The sequence below is a fragment of the Oreochromis aureus genome, linkage group 7, assembly GCF_013358895.1.
Source record: "Oreochromis aureus strain Israel breed Guangdong linkage group 7, ZZ_aureus, whole genome shotgun sequence".
Taxonomy (NCBI): Eukaryota; Metazoa; Chordata; class Actinopteri; order Cichliformes; family Cichlidae; genus Oreochromis; species Oreochromis aureus.
In genome coordinates, this window is record NC_052948.1 from 49289061 (window position 1) to 49311547 (window position 22487).

The 22487-nt window shown below is 39.9% G+C and overlaps 1 protein-coding gene and 1 long non-coding RNA gene across 3 annotated transcripts in view; one reads left to right on the forward strand and one right to left on the reverse strand.

Moving 5' to 3' along the window:
- col27a1a (collagen, type XXVII, alpha 1a) overlaps nt 1–19479 on the forward strand; it is a 65963-nt gene extending 46484 nt beyond the window's left edge. Inside the window, exons 23-61 of one of the 2 annotated variants that reach the window (XM_031754679.2) lie at nt 694–747; nt 867–911; nt 996–1049; nt 1141–1194; nt 3187–3240; nt 3890–3943; nt 8023–8076; nt 8283–8327; nt 8783–8827; nt 9054–9107; nt 10159–10212; nt 10549–10602; nt 10717–10770; nt 10863–10916; nt 11025–11132; nt 11208–11261; nt 11354–11461; nt 11558–11611; nt 11711–11764; nt 11958–12014; nt 12123–12176; nt 12256–12309; nt 12408–12461; nt 13049–13102; nt 13300–13407; nt 13826–13933; nt 14037–14144; nt 14236–14289; nt 15307–15369; nt 15443–15496; nt 15582–15617; nt 15743–15760; nt 15872–15898; nt 15989–16015; nt 16112–16162; nt 16245–16413; nt 16498–16607; nt 16709–16927; nt 17056–19479. In XM_031754679.2, coding sequence (XP_031610539.2) covers nt 694–747; nt 867–911; nt 996–1049; nt 1141–1194; nt 3187–3240; nt 3890–3943; nt 8023–8076; nt 8283–8327; nt 8783–8827; nt 9054–9107; nt 10159–10212; nt 10549–10602; nt 10717–10770; nt 10863–10916; nt 11025–11132; nt 11208–11261; nt 11354–11461; nt 11558–11611; nt 11711–11764; nt 11958–12014; nt 12123–12176; nt 12256–12309; nt 12408–12461; nt 13049–13102; nt 13300–13407; nt 13826–13933; nt 14037–14144; nt 14236–14289; nt 15307–15369; nt 15443–15496; nt 15582–15617; nt 15743–15760; nt 15872–15898; nt 15989–16015; nt 16112–16162; nt 16245–16413; nt 16498–16607; nt 16709–16927; nt 17056–17202 — 2679 coding nt within the window. In that variant the 3' untranslated portion in view covers nt 17203–19479. The remainder of the gene's footprint in view (nt 1–693; nt 748–866; nt 912–995; nt 1050–1140; nt 1195–3186; nt 3241–3889; nt 3944–8022; nt 8077–8282; nt 8328–8782; nt 8828–9053; nt 9108–10158; nt 10213–10548; nt 10603–10716; nt 10771–10862; nt 10917–11024; nt 11133–11207; nt 11262–11353; nt 11462–11557; nt 11612–11710; nt 11765–11957; nt 12015–12122; nt 12177–12255; nt 12310–12407; nt 12462–13048; nt 13103–13299; nt 13408–13825; nt 13934–14036; nt 14145–14235; nt 14290–15306; nt 15370–15442; nt 15497–15581; nt 15618–15742; nt 15761–15871; nt 15899–15988; nt 16016–16111; nt 16163–16244; nt 16414–16497; nt 16608–16708; nt 16928–17055) is intronic. The other variant, XM_039614917.1, reaches the window with a different exon arrangement.
- On the reverse strand, nt 16843–22440 carry LOC120441125. Its single transcript, XR_005613797.1, has 3 exons — nt 22373–22440; nt 21320–21410; nt 16843–16920 (listed from the first exon to the last, which is right to left on the reverse strand). It is a non-coding gene; the product is annotated as an uncharacterized LOC120441125 (long non-coding RNA).
- Nucleotides 22441–22487: the final 47 nt, after the last annotated feature.

Below are 22487 nucleotides of genomic sequence, written 5' to 3' on the forward strand. Positions count from 1 at the left end.
TACTCCTCCACCTCATCAGCTAGCTGTCTTTCAGCTTCAGCACAGACTGACACTCTGCCTCTGTGTCACTGCATTAGCCTCTCTCTTTTTTATCCTCTCCCTTATCTTCTCATTTGCTCTTCATTTGTCTCTCTCTCTGCACAATGAATGATCTTCCTCTAATCTAAAAAAGATGATAAGAGGAATTCTTGGAAATCTCTAATTAACTGCAAGAATCTGCCTTCCCCCCCTTTGTATCTTAGCGGAATACAGCCTTATCCAGCACTGCCTTTTAAAAGCAGCTGAGCAAACCTGAGTAAAACATTGCTACCGTTGAGTCACTCAATCAAGGACTTTGGTTCAGGCATTCCTGACCTGAAGGTGGTACTGCCAGTAAAAAGCAACACACCCCCCAAAAACCGCCATTACCTTCACCCACCTTAACCCCAGAAGTGACTGTCTGTGCAAGAGGAGCATTAGTCATTCTCTCACTCTTTTTACAGCTCGCCAAAATGTACTGTCAGCAATACCTGTAAACCTCACTGCATATGTACATGCACAGTGAACCGACTGTTTCCCGCTTCTCTCCTCAAGCTGTCATCTCGCAGGAAAAAGATCCTTTATCCTCGCTGAGAATCTGTGATTAACGTTAATGATGCATATACTGGCAAGTGCATCCCTCATTATTCATCATCCTGTGCTAAAATCTTTCAGGGTAGAATGGGCAGGCAAGGATTCCCTGGGATACTCGGTACAGAGGGAGTTAAGGTGAAAAAAAACCCACTTTTATTTAGGATTTTTTTTAATTGCTTTTTTGGTCAAATATATTGAAGAACATTAAATTCATTATTCTAATCTTTTAAGTAATTGCATATTTCTCTCTGCAGGGAGAGCCCGGCATCACTGGAAAAGTTGGACCCATGGGAGAGAGAGTAAGAAACCCTTGGCGGCTTGGCCGCTTTTTGCCAATTCATTAATTCAAACATCTATTAATTCATCCATTCAACATGTTTCAGGGCTTGGTGGGCTTCATTGGACCTGTGGGAGAGGCGGGACTGGCAGGAGAGAAGGTAATAATTTGCGTTTTTTTTCCATGAATTTATTTCAGTAGTCCTTACAAGATCACGTTGAAGAGAAAACACTGGACTTGTGCAATTTTAGGGAGATCGAGGGGAGATGGGCCTTCCTGGACCACCTGGAGAAAAGGGACCAACGGTAAGACAGAATGACAGCTGGAGTGTGGAGGGCTTTCACACTGAGAAAGCACAATGTTTGAGTCTGCTAAACTGCTAAAACGTGACCTCAAGTGTACATTTCCAAAGAAGGTATCTTGTCTTTGTTGAAAATCCTAAGAAATGGTCATATTAAATTAAACTGTGTCTGTTATTCCCATGGGAATATACTGCTGTGAGGGATTAAGCACACATGTACCACAAGAATATGACAGAATATGTTGATTTTTTTTCTCGAAGCACAGCTCAGTCGTCACAGCTCAGGCAGCTTTAAACCCTGTATTCTAAGCAGTGGTTTGGCAATTGACAAGAGGGCTTTAACTGGGGAAAACAGCTTGTAATTTTCATTCGAACAAAGGTGGAAATAATTCCAGTGAATCCATTGTGATATTTTACCTCTCTGATGGTATTAATGGTCAGAAAAGTGCTGACAGTCCTGCTGGAAACTTCTCAAAAGAAAACACAAAAATAGAAAGAGGATATTGTTTTTTTTCGGACATCGCTTGATAATTTCTCTACCATCTGCAGGACCTCTGAGTAATTCCCAAAGTGTCGTGCACTTTCCTTTACCCCAGGGGTGTCAAACATACAGACCGCAGGCTAGGACAGGCCCGACAAAGGAATCCAGTCTGAACCAATGTAGGATTTTGCAGAGTTTAAACGTTATTACAGTAGCCTTTCTTTATAATGACAGTGGAGTGAGACAGTCACTGGGGAAATGGCCGGTTTATTCATTTTCAGTGATTGTAGTCCATTATATTAAAAGAAAGGGTAACATTTAGAGTTTTGTTTTGTTTTTTTTATAGTTTGTTATGCAATGGTTTCACTGGCCTGGCACGCTTGAGATCACATTGGTCTGTATGTGGCCCAGGAACTAAAATTAGTCTGACATCTCTGCTCAGTGGTTAGTACTGTCGCCTCAGGTCCTAAGTTCAAAATGCCATCAAAAATATCACAAGATAAACCCTCCCAAAGGGATTTGGCTAAGGCACCGGCTTTGAGCTCCACACAGTGGCTGCACGCTGCTCTGAATACTGAGGATGCGTTTAGCGTTGAGAGGAAGCTCAATAAAGGATAACTTAGCTTAACCTGCTCTTTCAAACAGAGTTTGTCGGCTCTTTATCGTGTAGGGTCTTTTACAAACTTGTCTAATGTATGCGACTTGCCGGAGTGGATAAGAATTTAGTCATCATTCTTGCTCAAGCAGAGAGAGTTTTCCTGCTGGCTGACAGCCAGTTAGATTTCTCCGAGGACTTCACCACACACACACATACTCACTCACAAGGAAGTTCTGTGTTGGCCAGCTACAAAACAGAAACAGACCCTCTGGAAAAGTCTGCATCATACAATGTGAGGGGAGCTGACCAGCAGACATCTATAGTCACTAACAGAGAGCTCATACTGTAGGCATCTTTGTTTTATTCCTGCATGACATCAGAACCGCCTACTGTGCTATAAGTTTGCGTATTGGATAGATTTTTATTGCACTCAGCTGTCTCGAGTAGTTCTGACTGAAGTACTCCCCATTATATAGTTATGCTTTTACAAATGGCCTGGCCAAAAACGAGCTACTGTTAAAAAAAATGTAAAAAGAAGAGTGAAAAGCAGCCAAAAGTAGTATGTTTTCCTACATAAAATCATCACCTCATGCTGTCTATTTTCTTTCTATTCCGCTTTCTCTTTCATCGTTACTTAAAACGTATTTTCCAGCGGACAGAGCATTTCTCCAGATGTATGTTTGAACTACCAATGAGGGTGTGAAAGACGGACAATTTATTGCCTCAAACACGTCTCAGTGCAATTTGGAGAATGAGTTTGGCCTTTATGTCAACACCTTTCTGCTTAAATAAACTTACTTTGTAATAGGTGAAAGTGTCAGAATATCATCATTTTGTGTTGTTTTTGTGTTTTTTCCTGACTTGTATCAGTTGTAATCGATGTACTGAGTTCATGTTTATTTATGTTTGCACGCCAGGGTCACCCGGGGGCACCGGGTGAGGCCGGACCTACTGGACCACCAGGAAGACCAGTAAGTCACCATCCTTTTGCATATTTTGCACTTTCTTTTTACTCATTCATAGTTGTATATGATCCTCTCTAAGCATAGTGATGACAGTGAGTGGTTACTAACAATAGTAAGTGTCTGTTTCATAGACATTTGAAATACTAATCAATTAACTTTTTCTTATTTTTTAAAAAGTATTTTAATCTCATTTGTTCGTAGATGATATTTTAAGTATTTTTAGTAACCCACATTCTGTAGGTTTCTCTGAGCATTATAAAACCTGGCAACCTCCCGCCGAATGTGCATTACCCTCCTGTCAGTCAAACGCCCAACACCTATAACCAATTAGAAGCTTCCCCTGCCCCCCGTTCTTTGCCGTGGCCAGCTTTGACAGAGCGGGCCAATCATTGGTTGAAGGCAGGGGCCACTGAGCCACCAAAACAAATATAAATATGGGGGATTTGGGGTGCAGCAGGACAGGATTCCAGAGCAGACCCTTTAATTGGTGTGAGTGACAGATCTAACAACAAACCCTATAGTGTGTTCCTGAGGTCAGGCTGCCCTGCAAGGTCAACAGCCAGGGGGCTCTGTGGTCTGTCAGTCTAAACCTTTGTTTTATCTCTGTCCCTCCCCCTTGTTTTCTCTTTATCCCCCATTTTCCTTTGTTTATCAGGGCCCTCCTGGAGCGACTGGGCCAACTGGTACCAGAGGGCCTAAAGGCTTGCCGGTAAGTCGAAAGGTTCACGTGAGTTTAGTTGTTTTTTTTTTCTTTGCAGCTTAGGTGTTGACTGGCGTTCTGCAGTCACTGTGTCACAGATCACAGCCTTGAGAAGAGATCATAGATTTGGCAGAAGAGTGTGTATATACACCATTTTCTGTTTTGCGTATGCTCTGCTCTGTGTTTATAGGAGATCTGTGCTACTGCTTTCAGAGCTGTTTGGTGAATAAGGTGAAGTGATGTGTGAAGGAATCTGAGCTGATGTTATAGATGTTTTAAAAGACGCGGGTGCTTCTGCACACATATGCAGTTTCAAAGTTGAAGAATTAATGTTTCAGCCTTTTTTGGGGGGGGGATAGCGAACTCATTATGAGCGCTAGAAGAGCTCCGGTGATGTAAACCAAATGCTCTTTTCTTCATTCCATAGAAATGGAACAATAACTGGTGGTTATGGGAACGAGTCATTGTTAGTCCAACAACATCACTTCTGTTGTGGTTGGAAAATGGGATCTGGCTTTTGTTGCTCATCTGGAAGCTGCTTGCAGATAAATATAGTAAACTGGGGAAGCAGGGTTTATGTTAACGATTAACTAAGATTGGATTGAATTATTCTGCTTTAATAGCAAACTGACACATCACTCACAAATGCCACTGCTGAAGCTTTTTAATACGACCCGTGACTAAGGGAGTAATTCCCCTGTAATTAAATAGAATTTCAATGAAATTTATTTGAAATTACAATGTAATTATATTTCCCTCCAAATACTCAAAGGTAGGCACACTAGAATGAGTAATAATATTTAAGTACTGCATAAGTAATTATAAGTAGTCCGCAATTTCATGCTAAGTTTGCAGAAAAAGAAACAATATTTCGTCATCTTACATCGTAAACATGCTCTACTTATCGTGGTGCAGGCCACATTATGGAGTGGATTAATGTTGCCTTTTTACATCGCTATTCTTTTACATTTTTATTTAATATTCATTATGTTGATGTGCATGATGGGTGTTGTCTTATTCTATTATTCAATTGTAACCATAAATTGATGGAGCCAAGTCTAACTTAATTTTTGTTCTTTCACAATTACTGTGTAAGCAAAAACTTCAAGCTTCAAGGTAGTTTACAGGAAAGGAGACGCTCCTTTCCTGTAAACTACCTGGAAATTAGGCAAAGTTAAGCCACTTCATAATACAGCCTATGCCCCAAAAACTATAGTGTGCCTCAATGTAAGGTGGGGAAATACTGTTTGTTTTTCCACAAAATTACCAACAAATGACTTATGCAGTGCATGAAATTACTTACAAAATAATTTCCTTTTCTATGAAATTCCTAAATTTACTTAAAACTACTCCTGCACTACCTAAAATTACTTACCGATTTAAATTTACTTACAGTTCTTTGCCTCCTTAAAAACCTATTTGTTGCCCTCTTATTCTTTCCCCCTTGTTCCCCCTTTTTCTGCATTTTTAAAATAATCTCATTATTACATATTTGATTTATTATTTATTTTATGAAACCTCGTGTAAACACATTAGCATTACAAATGGCACCTTTAAAGTTAATACTTATAAAGTGATAGGAGCAGCGAGTTACATTATTTTACACTGCTTAGTACTCGAGAGGAAGTTAGAGCACCTGTGTTTTTTTCTCTGTTACGACCTTTTTAACACTTCCCCAGTGTTGTGGCAACAAACTCTATGCAAATAGACTTCAGCGAGAGGTAATTAGCAGACACAGATAATGCCAGTAAAAACACTGAGATTTGTTCAATTTCAGCGTTGCGGGAACAATAAAAAACACATAAAACCAAAAAGTGCTTTCTTGAAAGACGATAACCAGGCAAACAGGGACTAAGACCTGAAATAGTATCTGGATAAATACCATCAAGAGAAATTTCAATCCCCAATAATTGATGTTGCTCATAAAATCTGGCATCTGGAACACCATGAAGCAAATAAATTCTTGAAGTCCCAATTAAACATCTGCTTTCAGGTGCAATAATAAAGAATTCTGAGTAGGATAATGAGGACAATTTCTATAATTATGTTTACGGTGAGTTTTACTTCACAGTTGTGAACGTACCTAAGTTTTAGCCTGTTTTCAGTTAGGGAACGTTTTACTGCTTTGGGTCCAATGAGCCAGCTGGAAAGTGGCGTGAAAAAGCGTTGAGCTTCTTCATCTGAAGAATCTATGGGAGATGGGCCTGGCCACACTCTAATATCTCAAGTTGTGTTTTCAGCTATTACTAATGTCAGCAGCTTCCACTGCCAATAAATCTGCCTGCTGCTACATGACTTAGTACATTGAATCTTCCAAGACTAGAAACCTGAGCGCAGCAAGCCAGGAGTTACTCTCTCACAGACTCTGTTAGCAGCTGTGATCTTATGTGTGCGACCGCAGACGCTCGTATCTCACCCCCGCAGTCTAAATGCACACAAGCTCAGTCCCAGCAACAGTTTTTAAAATAAAAAGCTTTTAGTGTAATCAGCATTCACCACGTTTAATGAAGCAAGCAAACACAAACTGATTGGCACGATCAAGTCCGAGCTGACACAAGCAATTTAATGTTCCCGTTGGACAGAAGAAAATGAAGTAAGGCTGTTTTGTAACAGCTCTGTATCAAAGACTTTGTCACGCTTGGATAAAGCATCTTAGTGTGAAATGAGACTGCATACAACTACGATTTGAACAGCATATGTGTTTTAGATTTTCCCTACTTGGATTGAAGCACGAGGCCTTGTGAACTGTGACATCTGGCTCTGCTCAGACTGTTTTCTGACATGGATATATTGTGGAAACACAAAAAGAGGGAGATAAAACTGCACGCCAACATCAGCCTTTAGGGCGTTAGTGCCACTGCTGTCGTTTTCTGTGACTGTTTTTATTTTCTGGTTTAAAAAAAGAAGAAAAACTTCTCCAGTAAAACTTGTGGATGTCAGCCACAAGGAGTCACCCAATCACGTTTTGTGTCTAATAACTCCTCATGACTTCTAATCACTAGAAATCCTCTGCTAATGTTTTCCATACTGAAGAGTCATCTCATCATCCCTCCCTCTTGGCACCATCCAAGACGGCCAGTTCATATAGATGCTGACTCTTTTGATGTGGTTAATCAAGTTTTAGGCATAAATATGTTTTCTTTGCCTAGATAGAATAAAATATTTTCCATACATGTCAGCTAATTAGTCTATGTAAACGTAACCAGTGGGTAGCAGGTACCCCAGACAGGAATGTTAATGAGCGGTGCTCATCCAGCTCCATGTATAATAGGCTTATAGCACTTCAATTAGCGTTGTTCTGCATGGGCCAAACTCCCACTGTGCCCAGTCATCAATCACTCTCACAACAAGGCCTCCTTTGTGGGGCTGTCATGTTATAGGCTTTTTGATTTCCACTCTAAAATATTTCAATTATCCTGAGAAAGGGGCAGTTAAACGCTCACTCTTTATAGCCACCGAGATCCGATCAGATCCGATTGACCCGTGTGGTGTCACACAGTCACAGTCAGTGAGCATCTTCTCGATGTTAGTGAGCCAGTATCTTCCACAGCGCTGACAACAGATATGGTCTGGATGCAGGTGCAGAGCAGATGGACTGTGCTGGTACACTGCCTGGTTCCTATTTATTTTCACTACTCACAGGACTAGCAGGCCTTTTAGTAGATTTACAGTGATTATCTTTGACAGGTGCATACAAGTAAAGTAAAGAGACAGCTGTTCTAAAAATGTGTGTGTTTAAGCGTGAGCTGTATGCATATGTGCATGCCCTGACTTGTAATTGAAATAATGCGTCTTATAGATGAGTGACCCTCAGTGCCATCAGTGAGAACATACAGCAAAGTAGCTAGTTTTACATGAAGCCTCTCTGCACATGTACATACATTAACTATAAGCACACAGATATGTTTATTTTTGATATTTTCCTGATAAATGCAGTTTGCAGGCCACTGTAACCCTCACGCGGCCTCTAGCATGTGGGCAGTGTTGGTGTCAAACTGTATAGAGATGTTTGTTTACAGTATGTTGTGGCTGTCTGGCAGTATTACAGTGACCTCTGTTGGTGAAGTGACAGCTGTCTTGTGTTTCAGGGAGCGAAAGGGCCTGACGGTCCAGCTGGAGAGATTGGATTAGAGGGCAAGAAGGTAAGGACGCTGGGATATACTTTTATCAAATCATGCAGACACATTTCAGAAAAAAAGCATATAAGAGAACAAAATCGCTAAATAAGCAACAATCGCCACGAAAAATAGCTCCACATCTTCTTTTTTTCCATTCTGAAAGCTGTAAATATGAAATAAACTGATGTGTCTGGACAGTTGCTAGCGCTCATCCTTCTTCCTTTCCGCAGGGTCCTGATGGTCCTCCAGGAAAATTAGGTTTCCCTGGACCGCAGGTAAAGCTCCTGCGGTACCTTTCTGATTTTCCACTTCTTCCTCTCATATACTTTTTTGGTGCTTATGTTCCTCCCGAGGAGTGAGACGTCAGCATACTTTAGAGGACATACATGATAACAACAGTGTGGAGACCCACAGTCTGTGGCCTAGATTTACATATGTGACAACTTATTGTTCATTTTATTTGTTTGTTTTATTTTGAGACTTTGAGACTTCCCTTCATTTGGGATATAGAGTATCTGAGCAGCTGTTGCAGTACCTTGTAGTGATCTTTAGTTATAGTGATGGTTGTAAATTCAACATCATAGGAATCAGTGTAATAGATTTCACAAAGATAAACTTGTTTGTATGGATAGACAGTTAAATAACATATTGTATGTGTGATTACATAACAAGTGTATAAATATGCACTGTAGAACCATTTTGTTTTAATTCTTTTTTAATGTTTTTCCAGGGAAAGCAAGGAGAACCAGGAGAAACTGGACCTAAAGGATTTTCTGTAAGTTCATTATAATCATACATGTGAATAATAAACAAATACAACTGAGGAAGATTAGATGGAGTCATGAAACTCTACTCTCTCTATTTTATAGTTGCTGATGTCATTTTCTGAATATAGTTTATCTGACAGCACGCCTGAAAGCCAGTGTTATGTGTTATGCTGTGTTACTTTTAAAATGTATAGCTTTCTAACAGATTTTTAAATGTGATTTGTCAATTTTCAGGGTATCCAGGGGCCTTCTGGATCTCCAGGGGACAAGGGAATAGCGGGCGAGCCAGTATGAATCTCTTCCATCTTCTCAAATATGTCTCTTGTATTCCTTCATCATCTTTATACCTTTCCTGTTTTGATATCTCCGACCATCCTCAGTCTCTTTCCTTCCTTTTCAGTCCTTTGCAGTATTTTCATTCCAGCTCATCAAACTTCCTCTCCCTTCTTCTGAGAGTTTTAATAGATTCCTTTTGGCACCGAGCAACAGAGTAGTTCGCTCTGCCCAGCCCTGTTAGCTCCCATAAGCCAGGAGGTAGTTTATGAGACATATTTGAGTGCCTATTAAAAATATATTCGCCCGTATTAAATGTTTCCTCTGGCCCAGCCAGTGAATTGTCTCACTCTTTGCACATCTGTTGTGTAGTGACAAAAAACAAGATTGATCTTTGAAAAAGAAACTCCGCATTTATAGAACCGCTAAACTGCTGAACTTGCAGGGAAGTAGACGTGATCGCTATTGCTACAATAAATCCAGTCTTTACTTTAAAAGATTTGCTCTCCTTCTTGTGGCTTTGTTTTATTGAACAGCGGGACAGGCAGAGCATAAATAGAGGCTCAGAAATGTGTCTGTTTGCATGCGCACTGACTTTCCCGCAGCAGTATTGGAGACCCCATCCCTCTTTGTTTTCATTAATATGACAGAGTTGCAGGCTGATATTCTCCTGTTTCCTGTTTAAGTAGAAAATTGATGACTAACATAATTTCTCTTGCTGTATACTTCACAGAGCAGAGAAAAATCGTATTTTCCATTCATTCTTCATAATTATGTTTCTTGTGCTGCAATCTTGTAGCTGGAAAGTCTGCAATATTCATGCACCCTGACATTATTTATGAAGTATTTGTGCCAAAGCATCAGCATTTAAGAAGCAGGATCAGTGACACAATTAGTCTTTGCATTCAGAGCCAAACTGGGTACTGATGGCTTGCTGATTTATCTGCCACTGGCACACTCACAGTAAACATCAGCCAGAGGTTCCCTTTTCTTTTTCTTTCTGTGCACATGACAATCTAGTTGATTTTAATTAGGCCAAAACATCTCTATTTCTCTTGTCATTTAGGGACCGGCAGGGCCACGTGGGACTATCGGACCTTTGGGAGAGACTGGTCAAAAGGTGAGAGACCTCGCTTACAGACAAGCGTGCATTCATATTCCACATGCAAAAGGTCGCGCTGTTTATTTGCATGTACAAAAAGGGTGTTGTGAAAACTAAATGAATAAATATGTGACATCTGTTCTTCATCCTACCCCAGTGGATCAATAACGCTCTCTAATTTAACCAGTCTGTCCGATTTAATCAGTCAGCTACATAACAAAGGGGTCTTTTTTTCCCCCTCTCTCTCGCCTCTTTCTTATGCCAATACATACACAAAAGTTGAGATATTATTCATATGAAATGGCAAAGAGTCATCTGCTGTTTTCCTCTCTTCATCTTCTGTGTATTTTCAAGGGTCCTCCAGGAAAAGCGGGTGAACCAGGACTGCCAGGCGAGCCAGGGGAGAAGGTGAGAGAATAATACTGTTGTTGTTGTAGTTTTACCTGGGCATGCTCTATGTTTTTACTCCGTAGTGGTAAACAGGATATCAAAGTTTAAGAGCTATCTGTGTTTATGTGTCAGGGAGCCATTGGACTTCCTGGGAATATCGGAGAGCAGGGACTAATAGGACAGCGGGTATGTTTATTTGAATTATGCTGTACAGGCTTCTTTGTTCTTGTTTCTTTCATAAACATATTATATTTATATATTTGTGTGTGTGTGTGCAGGGAGAGCCAGGTCTAGAGGGAGAAGCTGGTCCAGCTGGTCCTGATGGAACCAAGGTGAGATGTTTTTTCCCTTTCGAGATTTAACTGTCCTCCATGCTGTATTCCAAACCACAGTATTAGTTTTGGTGTGTAAGAGTGCCGCTATCCATCATGCACCTTCAGGGGGAAAAAGGTGACATGGGTCAGGAGGGTGACAAAGGAGAAAAAGGTGAAACCGGACAAAAGGGAAAGGAGGGCCCACCTGGAAGTCCTGGATTCACTGGTGTCAGGGTAAGTCACCTGTCTTTCTTTTAAAATTCAAAGACACACGCACAGACTTTTAAACCTCACTTTTTCTCATGGTAGGGTCCAGAAGGGAAGCCTGGCAAAATTGGGGAACGAGGCAAACCAGGGTCAAAGGTGCTAACATCAAATAACCTAACAAATGATGACAAATACACAAATGCTGTGTGCTCAGGTATATTATAACTCTTCTTATCTTGTACGTTTAGGGTGCCAAAGGTAATCAAGGTCACCTCGGGGAGACTGGGCCAGTGGGGAAGACTGGACCGCCAGGTTTTGTTGGGCCAAAGGGTTCCAGAGGAACTACTGGTCATGTGGTAAGGTGGAATAGTAATGATGTAAATCACAAGCACTTTACGTAATAATCCTTTAATAGATAAAACAATTGAAGATGCAACACTTGTTCTCTATAGGGAGCTCCCGGTCGAATGGGTCAACAGGGGGAGCCTGGTATTGCAGGTTATGAGGTAAGATTGTTTTGTTAAGGTCATACATCAGAGTCAGCACAATGAAGCATTTGTTCTAGTTAGTTTAGATAATATGACTTTTTGCGACTTTCTTTGCAGGGCCATCAGGGACCTCAAGGCCCCATAGGGCCTCCGGGACCAAAAGGTGAAAAGGTACGCGTTGCTCACTTTATGTGGTGTGCTTCTCTTACTCTTTCACTGTATCATAGGCCAAATCCTTATTCTGCCCCTGGAATAAGCTAAATATGTAACACTCAGGGGGCATTTAAAAAAAGCTTAAAATCATCAAGAAAGTTTGTATTACTCAAAAACATTTGAGTAAAATTTCTCTTACTTTTATGCTTAGGGCGAACAAGGGGATGATGGGAAGGTAGAGGGTCCTCCTGGTCCTCCGGGTGACATGGTAAGTCACACCCAACTTACTTTCCTTTATCTTTCTCGTATTTGTCTTTTATACAGTTGCAGAAATCATGTAATTTTCAGATTATTAATAGACTTTGTATTGTATCAGGGACCTCCAGGTGACAGAGGAGAAAGAGGGGAGCCAGGAGATCCTGGGTACAAAGTGAGGACCATCCTTCCACTTGATTTTTTGTAATATTCATTTGTGATTATCTGTTTTATAATCTGTTGTTATGTTTTAGGGGCAAATTGGTGTGGATGGTGAGCGAGGTAGACCCGGTGCTCCCGGACTGCCAGTAAGTGCCAAAACTTGGGATTTTCAGGCACACAAACACAAGGGACAGTCCCCTGGTTTGTCTTTACATGCTTTCATTAACACAATTGTCAATTTCAGGGACATCCTGGACCTCAAGGGCAGCAAGGACCCAAAGGGGCCAAAGGAGATCAAGTAAGGATGGGAAACAAAAATTATGAAGTGTGTGAGGTTCAAGGTTCTCAGCAATATGTTACTTTTGGTCTACAGCTTGGGAAATGGGCCAGTCTGCATAATGAGTCCTTTGACATACAAAGCTAATATAAAATGCAACTATCAATGTACATTTTTTAATTACGTATTTGTAACATTTTGGCACTTTGGTATAGGGAGGTGGTAGGATGGAGTACTTACTCTATTACTGTAATAAATAATGTGAACAGCTAATGAAAACATTTATAGGATGCTAGTTCAGTGCATAACAAGTAATTACCTCATATAAATGTGCATCATATTAACTCTATTTATATAGAGACATAAATAGCTGCAAAACGATCAGCAGGTTTCTGCAAAAGTTGAAAATTATTATCAGAAAAATTTACCAAAGCGTACAGCGCTGTGCAATGTGGGCTAACAACAAAAGGTCATCACAGTAAGCATTTAATATTACCAGCTTCTAATAAGTACCAGAGATGTGTTTTTAAGATGTCAGTACACACCTTTAATAATCAATACCTGTTCAGTAACTGCACACTGAAAACTTTCTATCTCTCATTCTTAAGGGTCAGAAAGGCAAACAGGGTCAGCCAGGACCAAAAGGAGCCAGAGGACCAGAAGTGAGTCAATCGTTTTCCTACACCCACAGCAGGTTCATGTAGTGTTAAATTAAAAAGAAAAGTTTTTGCAAATTATCTGTCTAGAAAAAATGCATATTCGTAAAATGGATTGTCTTCATTGTCAAGTAAAATCAGCTTAAACGATGCATTTCACCGGATTTGCTGTACTTATTTGATAAGCCTCCTTTGCTCTGTAGGGTGTAGGTGGTCCTTCTGGTCCTAGAGGTGTGGTGGGCCGAGAGGGTCAGGAGGGTGTACCTGGGGTTGATGGAGTCCCAGGAAAAGATGGCAGTAAAGGAATCCCGGTGAGATGATCAAGGAAATCATATTATTCATTTCATTAGTGGCCTTTAAATCCTGTTTCCATCTAGGAAATGAGTTTCACAGATGAACAGAACAGCCTGATGAATTTGCTCCCTTTCGTAACTGTAGATAGGCAAAATGTCTCCTGTCTCCTCATTTATTGGGTCATTAAACTCCCTTTAGGCGCATAAACAAATCATTAATCATAAAATACTATTATTATTTAATAATTAGATGTCCTTTGTTTGCTGACCTGCATGTAGTCAAGAACTGTGCATACTGCTCCAAAAGCATGAATGCACAGTTTGGTAAGCTGATTTTGTCTTCTTAATGCCACTATCAGGACAAAACCTGGTTTATTTTATCAGCTCAGTTAACCATGTTCTTCTTCCTCATTTTACCTTCTCAATATGAATCTAGGGAGAGCATGGTGACGATGGGGAGGCTGGTCTTCCTGGAAAAGCTGGCTCGAGTGGTAAAACTGGTGTTCCAGGACTCCCAGGAGATCAGGGAGCTTTTGGACCAAAGGTACAAGGGATGTTCTTTTCAATGAGCAATAGCTACCTCAAGTAAGGAATATACTAGTAGAGTATGACAGCCTTAGTAAAAATGCTTTCATTCATCCATTCAGGGTGAGCGGGGTCTTCCGGGTCAGAGTGGACCTCCTGGAAAAAGAGGCTTCAAAGGTGGAATGGGATTGCCAGGACCACAGGGTGACAAAGGACCTAAAGGACAACCTGTGAGTGTCAGCAACAGATAGAGTAGTACACGTAACAAGGGTTAGACGCTGTTATGATTGAATTATAATTCTGGACTAAATTCTCACTCAGGGTGACACAGGAGAGCCGGGTTTTCCAGGAGTTCTGGGAGTTTTTGGACCAAGGGTAAGTTTACAATAAACACCAACAGAATTTTCCAAACATATATGAGGCAGTTCATTTGCAGTGCATGGTCATTAGTATCTAGATGAGGACAGAATAGTGCAGGTAATTTAGACAACACGTGACAATGACATTGATTAAGTCAGGAAAAGAACGAAAAGGAGGAGCTCAGATGGGGGTGGGTTACAAAGCAGCTTGCAGTTGCACACCAAATGCAAACTCAAGCAGCATAAACAGTACGCCCTTTATGATAATTCCTAATTGAATGCATTGAAGGGTAAGCCATCATCTGATCTGCCAGGACTTCAGCTGAATTTGACTTGGTGCCCTGTGTGAACTAACACTACACTTGATTTGTTGTTCAGGTCTAGACTAGATGTTGCAACTCCTGGCCCTGACTAAGCTGAAATTGTTGGTGCTTGCACAAGTTTGTGTTGTGTACTATTATAAACCTATAAATCACATTTTATGCACATGTCAAATAAACTAATGTCAGCTGATGTGTGACTAATCATGCGACATGGCGGGTAAGACCACTATAGCTCATTTTTCCTAAATCCAATTCAATATTGAAGCCGTCAGAGCTTATCCAGTGTTAGAATAGAAGAATAGAATAGAATAATCCTTTAATTGTCCCACAAGGGGAAATTTGGTTGTAACAGCAGCCAGAAAGACACATATACAAACAAACAGGACACAGGACACAGAACAGAAACATACACAATTTTTCTTACATATTTACATTAAGGACAATGGTTACTATAAACAGAGTACTGTACAGTTATTAAATTAAATATAAATAACTACAGATAAGAGGCAAACCAGGTTGTAGTGCGAATCGGTTGATTAACTTATTGCAGTTACAGCGCAGATGTAAACATCTATGATTGTTGGGAGCAGTTCTGATTGTACAGTTCTGAGATGAAGCAAAATCTATAGTCAGAGATAGGTTAGTCAGAGATGTTTTAGGCCGAACTGACAAAGTGTGTAATGGCTGTGTTAAATTTGTATCACTTTCAGGGGCCTCCAGGAGACTTTGGGCCAAAGGGCATAAGAGGGCCAAAAGGGCCTCAAGGATCAGTGGTAAGTAACATGATGATTTAGATCATGCTGATAAAAAGCTCCAGAATGCTCATTCTTTTTTTTTCTCCTTTAGGGTAGACGAGGAATTGTTGGTCCTGTAGGAATTATTGGTCCCAATGGAAGAGCAGTACGTTTTGTACATGACAGAAGCTTTGACATTTCTCTGTGCTGATGTCTTTCAGTATACTCACTGGTTTATGTACACTTTACAGGGCCCTCGAGGACAGAAAGGCAATCGTGGCGAGACTGTGAGTTTTCTTTGTCTTTTATCATATCTATCACTTGTTTTTTCCCATTTGTTTACATTAAGAGTGCAAAAAGCAGAGATGATGGTAATATTCAGGCTAAAAATATGTTTTTCTCTCTCTGACAGGGAGCTCAAGGTCCAAGGGTATGTTTGCACAGCATCGTCTTTCCCTCCTGTTACAATGGATTTTCATTTTACTGTGGCCACTTGAATGACAAAAAGTTAATACAGAAATTATGTTCTCTTCCCTGTTAGGGATCTCCTGGACCTCCTGGACGTCCAGTGAGTTTTTTTTCCCTCAACGTTTAACCAAATATTATTTTCCAGCTTGCATGACACATTGACTAATTACCTGTTTTTTATCTCCTTTAGGGTCCTCCAGGTGTCCCTCTGTCATTTGTAAGACATGTTATATTTGCTGGTTTCATTACACTCAATATGTGTTAAAAGATACAATGTCACTGATTAAATTCAAACTGGGTTTTCTTGATGTAGAAAGAAGATGGTGTATTGTTTATGGATTTACCCACCCCACTCAGGACTGAGGTTAGTGGAAAATGTTGATAGTATTTCCCCATTGTTATACTTTGTAATCTGTTGACAACTTAAAAGACTCTTGTTTTTTTAGAATAAGCCTGTGATGGACCTGCCGATGTTGGACCAAGGTGCAGAGATCTTCAAGACCCTCCACTACCTCAGTAACCTGATCCAGAGCCTGAAGAACCCACTGGGCACTCGGACCAACCCTGCCCGTATCTGCAGGGACCTGCACAGCTGTGAACAGAAGTTAAATGATGGTGAGAATGGTGTGCACGACACAGAGCGTGAACAGTTTTGTGTATAGATAGTCGAATGATCCTAAAACGTGTTTTTATTTTCAGGCACGTACTGGATTGACCCCAACCTGGGTTGCATGTCAGACACAATAGAAGTCACCTGCAACTTTACCGGAGGTGGACAGACTTGCCTGAAACCAGTAACAGTGTCCAAAGTATGCATGACATAGTAATAGCCCCCAGTATCCACACAATTATAAAATCTTAAGAACTGTTACACATAAAATAGAATTGTTAACCATCTCTTTTTCTGTAGCCAACAGTCAGTGTTGGTCGTGTTCAGATGAACTTCCTCCACCTGCTGAGCTCAGAGGCCGTGCAGCATGTCATCATCCACTGCCTGGATGTCTCTATTTGGAGGTCAGCAGAGGATCAGCCTGTTGAACAGGGGTCTGTGAAATTCAAGGCCTGGAGTGGGGAGGTGTTTGAGGTGGGAGGAGAGCTGGAGCCAGAAGTCTTGGAGGATTCCTGCTGGGTAAGACTGAGATCCGGTTATCTTGTTTATTACATGTTATATCATTACTGAATTTCAAGCATTCAAAGCATACCGAAAACTGTGGGTATAAAAAAGTTGCTCTAATTTTGATATTTTCAATATTTCAGATAAAAGATGGGCGCTGGCACCAGACCCATTTTGTGTTCCACTCCCTAGACCCCACCCTCCTCCCTGTGGTTGACATTTACAACCTGCCAAAAGCTAGTCCCGGCTCTCATTACCACCTAGAAGTGAGCCCTGTTTGCTTCCTGTGAGACTGTGTCTTCAGAGCAAAGAGGAATGGAACAAGACACATTCGCATGGGTGGAGAATGGCGTTATCTCCAAACCAAACAAACCATGTCCAAGCCATGGCCAAACACTGTCCAAGCAAGAAGATACCACCAACCCCCAAACAGATCCTGCTTCGCTCTGCCAAACTCCCTGGACTGCAAACACAGAGGGAGGAAGCACAGGGACCTCGGGCTGGAGCAGGGGGCAAAGAAGGGCTGAGAAAGAACAGGGTAGTTCTCGCACTACAACCTTCTTCAGGCTCTTCAAAAAGGATCTTCTCATATACGCTTACTTGGAGAAAATAAAGGCGCTATGCCACAAAATCTCTCCAGAACATTTCTAAGTGAAGGGAGACAAAGGCCAAGTTAATCAGTGGACATTATAGTAACTTATTTTTGTATACAGTCTGTATACTGAGCGTACTTTTTGGGGGGAAATACCAGAAATTTATTTCTGCTAGAAGTAAAGAATTAAAGTAATCCGGATTAGTTCAATGTACATATTTATATATATGCTTATAATTAACTTTTATACCTGTATATCTTATGTAAATTAATAATAATAGTAATAATAATAATATTAATCTTTAAGTGCAATAGAAAACGAGAAGATAATTTGGTGTTTTAAATCTATATGGAAGGATTTGTCAGGGGTGCCTTTTTTTTTTTTTTTTTTTGCCTTTGGTGCTCATCTTCTCGTGATCCGGCATAGGTGAATCAATCCAGAGGGAGAGTTGTTTGCTTAAATTGAGCAGAAGTCACATTTATATTTGTCTTACTCCACTGGGAGATTTCCCTGATGTGGGAAACACCCAGTCGCACACAGTCAGCCCTCAGTAAATTACATCCAAAGCCACAAGCCAATACCTATCCACAGGGGGTATATTAAATACTTACTGGACCAGATGCCACTGATGATTAGGAAGAATTTAGATGGAGATTAGGGGTCAGGTTTAGGGAGACTATGGAGCTCAAGTTCTCAGTAGTGTTTCTCTAACTGTGGAGTGTCCTTGCTTCTTTATTTATCATTTACAGTAAAAGGTAGGTGTTCTTTTTAAATCAGCATCAGTCATAAACCTCTCCTACCCCACCTACACAGCAATTCTTAGAGGAGAACTGAGCCACATGAGAGAGTAGTGTGAATACAGGAATCCAAATCAACCTCCATTTCTAAGCCTGTCCTCTCTCTACTGCATGGTGCTAGGTAAACTGTTTAAGGTGCTAGCCATAGTGCTGTATTTACACCACTGTGCAAAAATATCCCAATTTTTATAGTGTTTGCATGCTTAAACAAATCAAAAAATATTGCCATAGCTGTATAATGCACTATAATAGCGATATCCCATCTAGCACTGCAGAATTCCCTTAAAGTCAGTCATCTGTCATTTATGTAAATGTGTTCAGTGCTGCAATTGTAGGTGTATTAGAGAGCTTATTAATGAAAAAAAAAACCAAAAACATTTCTGCTTTTGCATACCCGCATAAATCTCAGCATTTGAAGTATTTTTTAAGGCTAAAATTGTTTTCTCTGTACAAAGCCCCTTCTCTCCCAAGCTGTATGTATTACGTGTAGAAACACACTAGTGGAGATAGTTTTTACTAAATGATAATAATATTAATAAAAAAAAAAAACATTTCTTTGATGTAGCTGGACACAAATGTGTATAATTGTGTAAACCTTGCTGTATACAATGGATCCCCTCTTGCTAATTTAATGTTATTTAATGTTGTTAATGTGGTTGCTGACTGAAGCAAGTTTCTGTTGGTTGAAGCAATACTACTCTTTCTGACAACTTTCGAAAAATCAGTTATCCCAACTGGTCTTGGAGTTTATAGATTTGTTTTATGTGTAAATTTGGGACTCCAGAGAACAAATTTATTGCAATGTTAATTCTTTTATTTTTATAACTTTTTTTTTCTGTTATGTTCCTCTACGATAATCAAACATGTACTGTACCAGGACTGTGCTATACTATCACTTGTGTTTTTAAAGAAATTATGCAAATATGTGAATTTTATTTTCCATTTCCTTTTGTAAATCTGTTGTAGACATTTAAAGAAGCTAAGAATACCTCACAATTTTACGCAGGACTTTGACAGACGGCTTTTTCTTGCCTTTATAATTCAAATCTGTTTGGAAATATCAGCCAGTAAGTCCTCGAACTCTGAACAAGACGGTTTCTGTTGCCTTCATCCTTTCTCTGTCTACTCTTTAGTCATTGTTCGGTGTCCATTTGTTCAATAAATACTTTTAATTTGTGTCTGGATTTTTACTTTAACCAATGGCTATAAACTGTGATGCAAAACATATTTTACTCATTTACCAACCTAATGAAGTTACAAAAATTTGTAGCTTTGACATACAGTAAACAATATCGACACTCTATATCATCAATGTATATGTGCTGAATTATAAGGACACAAAGGCTTTTCGGGCCACTGGTTGCACAACTTAGCTATAATTAAACACATAGAGCGTTTCGACATTGCAATATGACTCCAGACAGGTGTAACTTTTTCCACAAGGTGACACCGTGGTGAGTCACACCTGAGTAGAGGCCTTCAGGATCCTAAGTATTGGAGCATGGACACCATTTTTGTCATTTTACCTCTGGACACGGTCTTGTGGGCAGTGGCTTCTCTGGACAAATTAAAAAATAAAAAACTGATGAATTTTTTTAAAGACTCAAAATTTACTGAATGGAGAGTAACATAAATCCAAATGTAGGGATTGTTTTTAACCATGTATCATATTTTTAATACATCATTTTTTTAAAAACCTCTACATCATCAGTGTGTGTGTTATTTTTAAAGAAATCTAAATGAATTGCACAATTATTGATGGCTGAGGGTTTACAGCTTTAATACTTTGATGCAATTCATTTGTAGACAGTGACCATTTGAAGTCTGGAACTCACTGAGGACATCACCTCCGTTCTTTGAGGTTTGTGGGAATTTTTCTCTGCACAGGCCCAACCACAGCATTTCTGCCAGGTTGAGCTCTTTGACTGAAACATTGCAGCACCTTGATTCTTTTCTTCTTCAACCAATCTGTTGTAGATTTGCTGCTGGGGCTTGGATCATTGTCCTTTTACATGACCTAATTCCAGACAAGCTTTAGCTGTCAGACAGATGGCCTCACATTTGACTCCAGAATACTTTGCTATACAGAGGAGTTTGTGGTGCACTCAGTGACTCCAAGGTGGCCTGGACCCATGATAGTCCAAATCATCACCCGTCCACCACCATGCTTTACAGTTGATATAAAGTGTTTGTGCTGATATGCTGTGTTTGGTTTTCACCAAACATGGTGTTATGCATTATGGCCAAACATGTCCACTTTGTTGTCATCTTTGAAAAAGACATTGTTCCAGTCATTTTGTGGTTTTCACAGTTCAGACGCAACCATGCAAGCCTCAGCAATGCTGCCATGTTCGTTCAAACAATCACTACAATCTTCTTCTCACTGCACTGCCTGCTAGCTAAAACCTCTTGAGTTTGAGATGTAGTTGTTCAGGTTTTTTGCAGTTTCTCTAAAGACTGTATGGTCTAACTTTGGGGTAAATTTGCTGGGACTTCCACTCCTGGTAAGACTGACAACTGGCCTGAATATTTTCCATAATTGTTCTGACTGTAAAATGATTTGGAAATAACCTTATAACCCTTCACAGACTGATGGGCAGCAATAATCACTTCTCTCGTCACAGATGATATTTTTTTCTCCACAGCATCATGTGAACACACACCTGAATGCTCCACATCTGCAAAATGCCAAAATGTTTGTTTTTATAGAGGTGCTCACACTTGCTGATGATCACTTAATCAAATACATTTGATTAGCAGCACCAGGCTGCTACTTACCCTCCCAATTCAATGGAAAAAGTGAAGGTGTACTGAATCTCACACCACTTCTGTATTTTGGCTTAGTTTTTGTTAAATAAATAATTGGTAAATGGACTGGTATGTATATACCAGCCTTTATTCAATTTGAGCATTCAACGTGCTTCCTGCTAAAAGTCTCATTCACCCAATAACACACACATTCATACAGTGTTTTTATCTGTATCTACACACTGTTTATCTAACATTCACACACTCACATTTTGATGGATGCAGTACTTTGTCCAAGGATGCTTCAGCATATGGACAGGAGGAGCCAGGGAGAGATAGGTAGACCACACCCTCTATCACCTAGGCCATTTTAGATAATGACATGATAATACGCATAAATATTTCATGTGTTGTTCATGTGAGATTGTAATTACTCAATTTTAAGACCTGCTGATGATCAGATGATTTTTACTATCCACATATGTGAAACCTTAGAAGTTAAAGGGATAAGTTTCTTTTGGCCTCCAAATCCAGTGCAAGTAGTTCTCTTATGGTGGAAAAAAGGTCTTCACTAATGCGCTTTGATCGAAAAAGAAAATAGTCTAGTGATTTCTAGTCCACTTTGTGTTTGTATGAATTCATCTCAAAATTTTAATGAATAACATAATCAAAAACAAATGACACGCAAAGAACTGAAAGCCTTTAGAGATTGAGCTATAATAATAATAATAATAATAATAATAATAATAATAATAATGAATAGAGCCTGAAATTTAGAATTAAACCACATGATGTCGCTATTGTTCTCTGATTTATTTCATGTGCAGCAGATGTTTACAGAAGGGAGGGCATAGATGTTTTTCAGAACTTACATGAACGATAAAATACAGAGACTGAAGCCATTTAACTAAATGTTGTAATTAGCCCACTTAGTGGAGCAAATGTTAATTATGCTGCGGCATCAAGCAACACACCCGGCGTCCCACTCACCACACACACACATAAATCATCCTAAAGGATGTTTTTACCATCCTAGTAAATATGCGGAAAAACACACAAATCTGTCATCTGGTTCATTTCCTTTTGGAGTTTAGTAAAATTACTTTAGTGTTAATGCGCACTCGGGAAGAGAAAGCGCCAGCATTGATCCAAACTTACAGTTTTAGATCAATGCTGGCGCTTTCTCTTTTGGATCAATCTTGGTAATGATCCAAAAGTGGAAGCTTTGGATCAATACTAAGTCAACAGGATACGGATTATTGGGTACTATAATTAAAAAGTCGTCTTTTCCAACAATGGAGTTGTCGAGCACAGAAATATACCTTTGGCTGAATGACAGTTGGGAAAAAAACCTCCAAGCTGACAGCGTGTGTATTTTTGAGCCTTTATGAACCTTCCCACGGTGTTTGCTTTGGCCAATCGCTTTGTCTCTATATC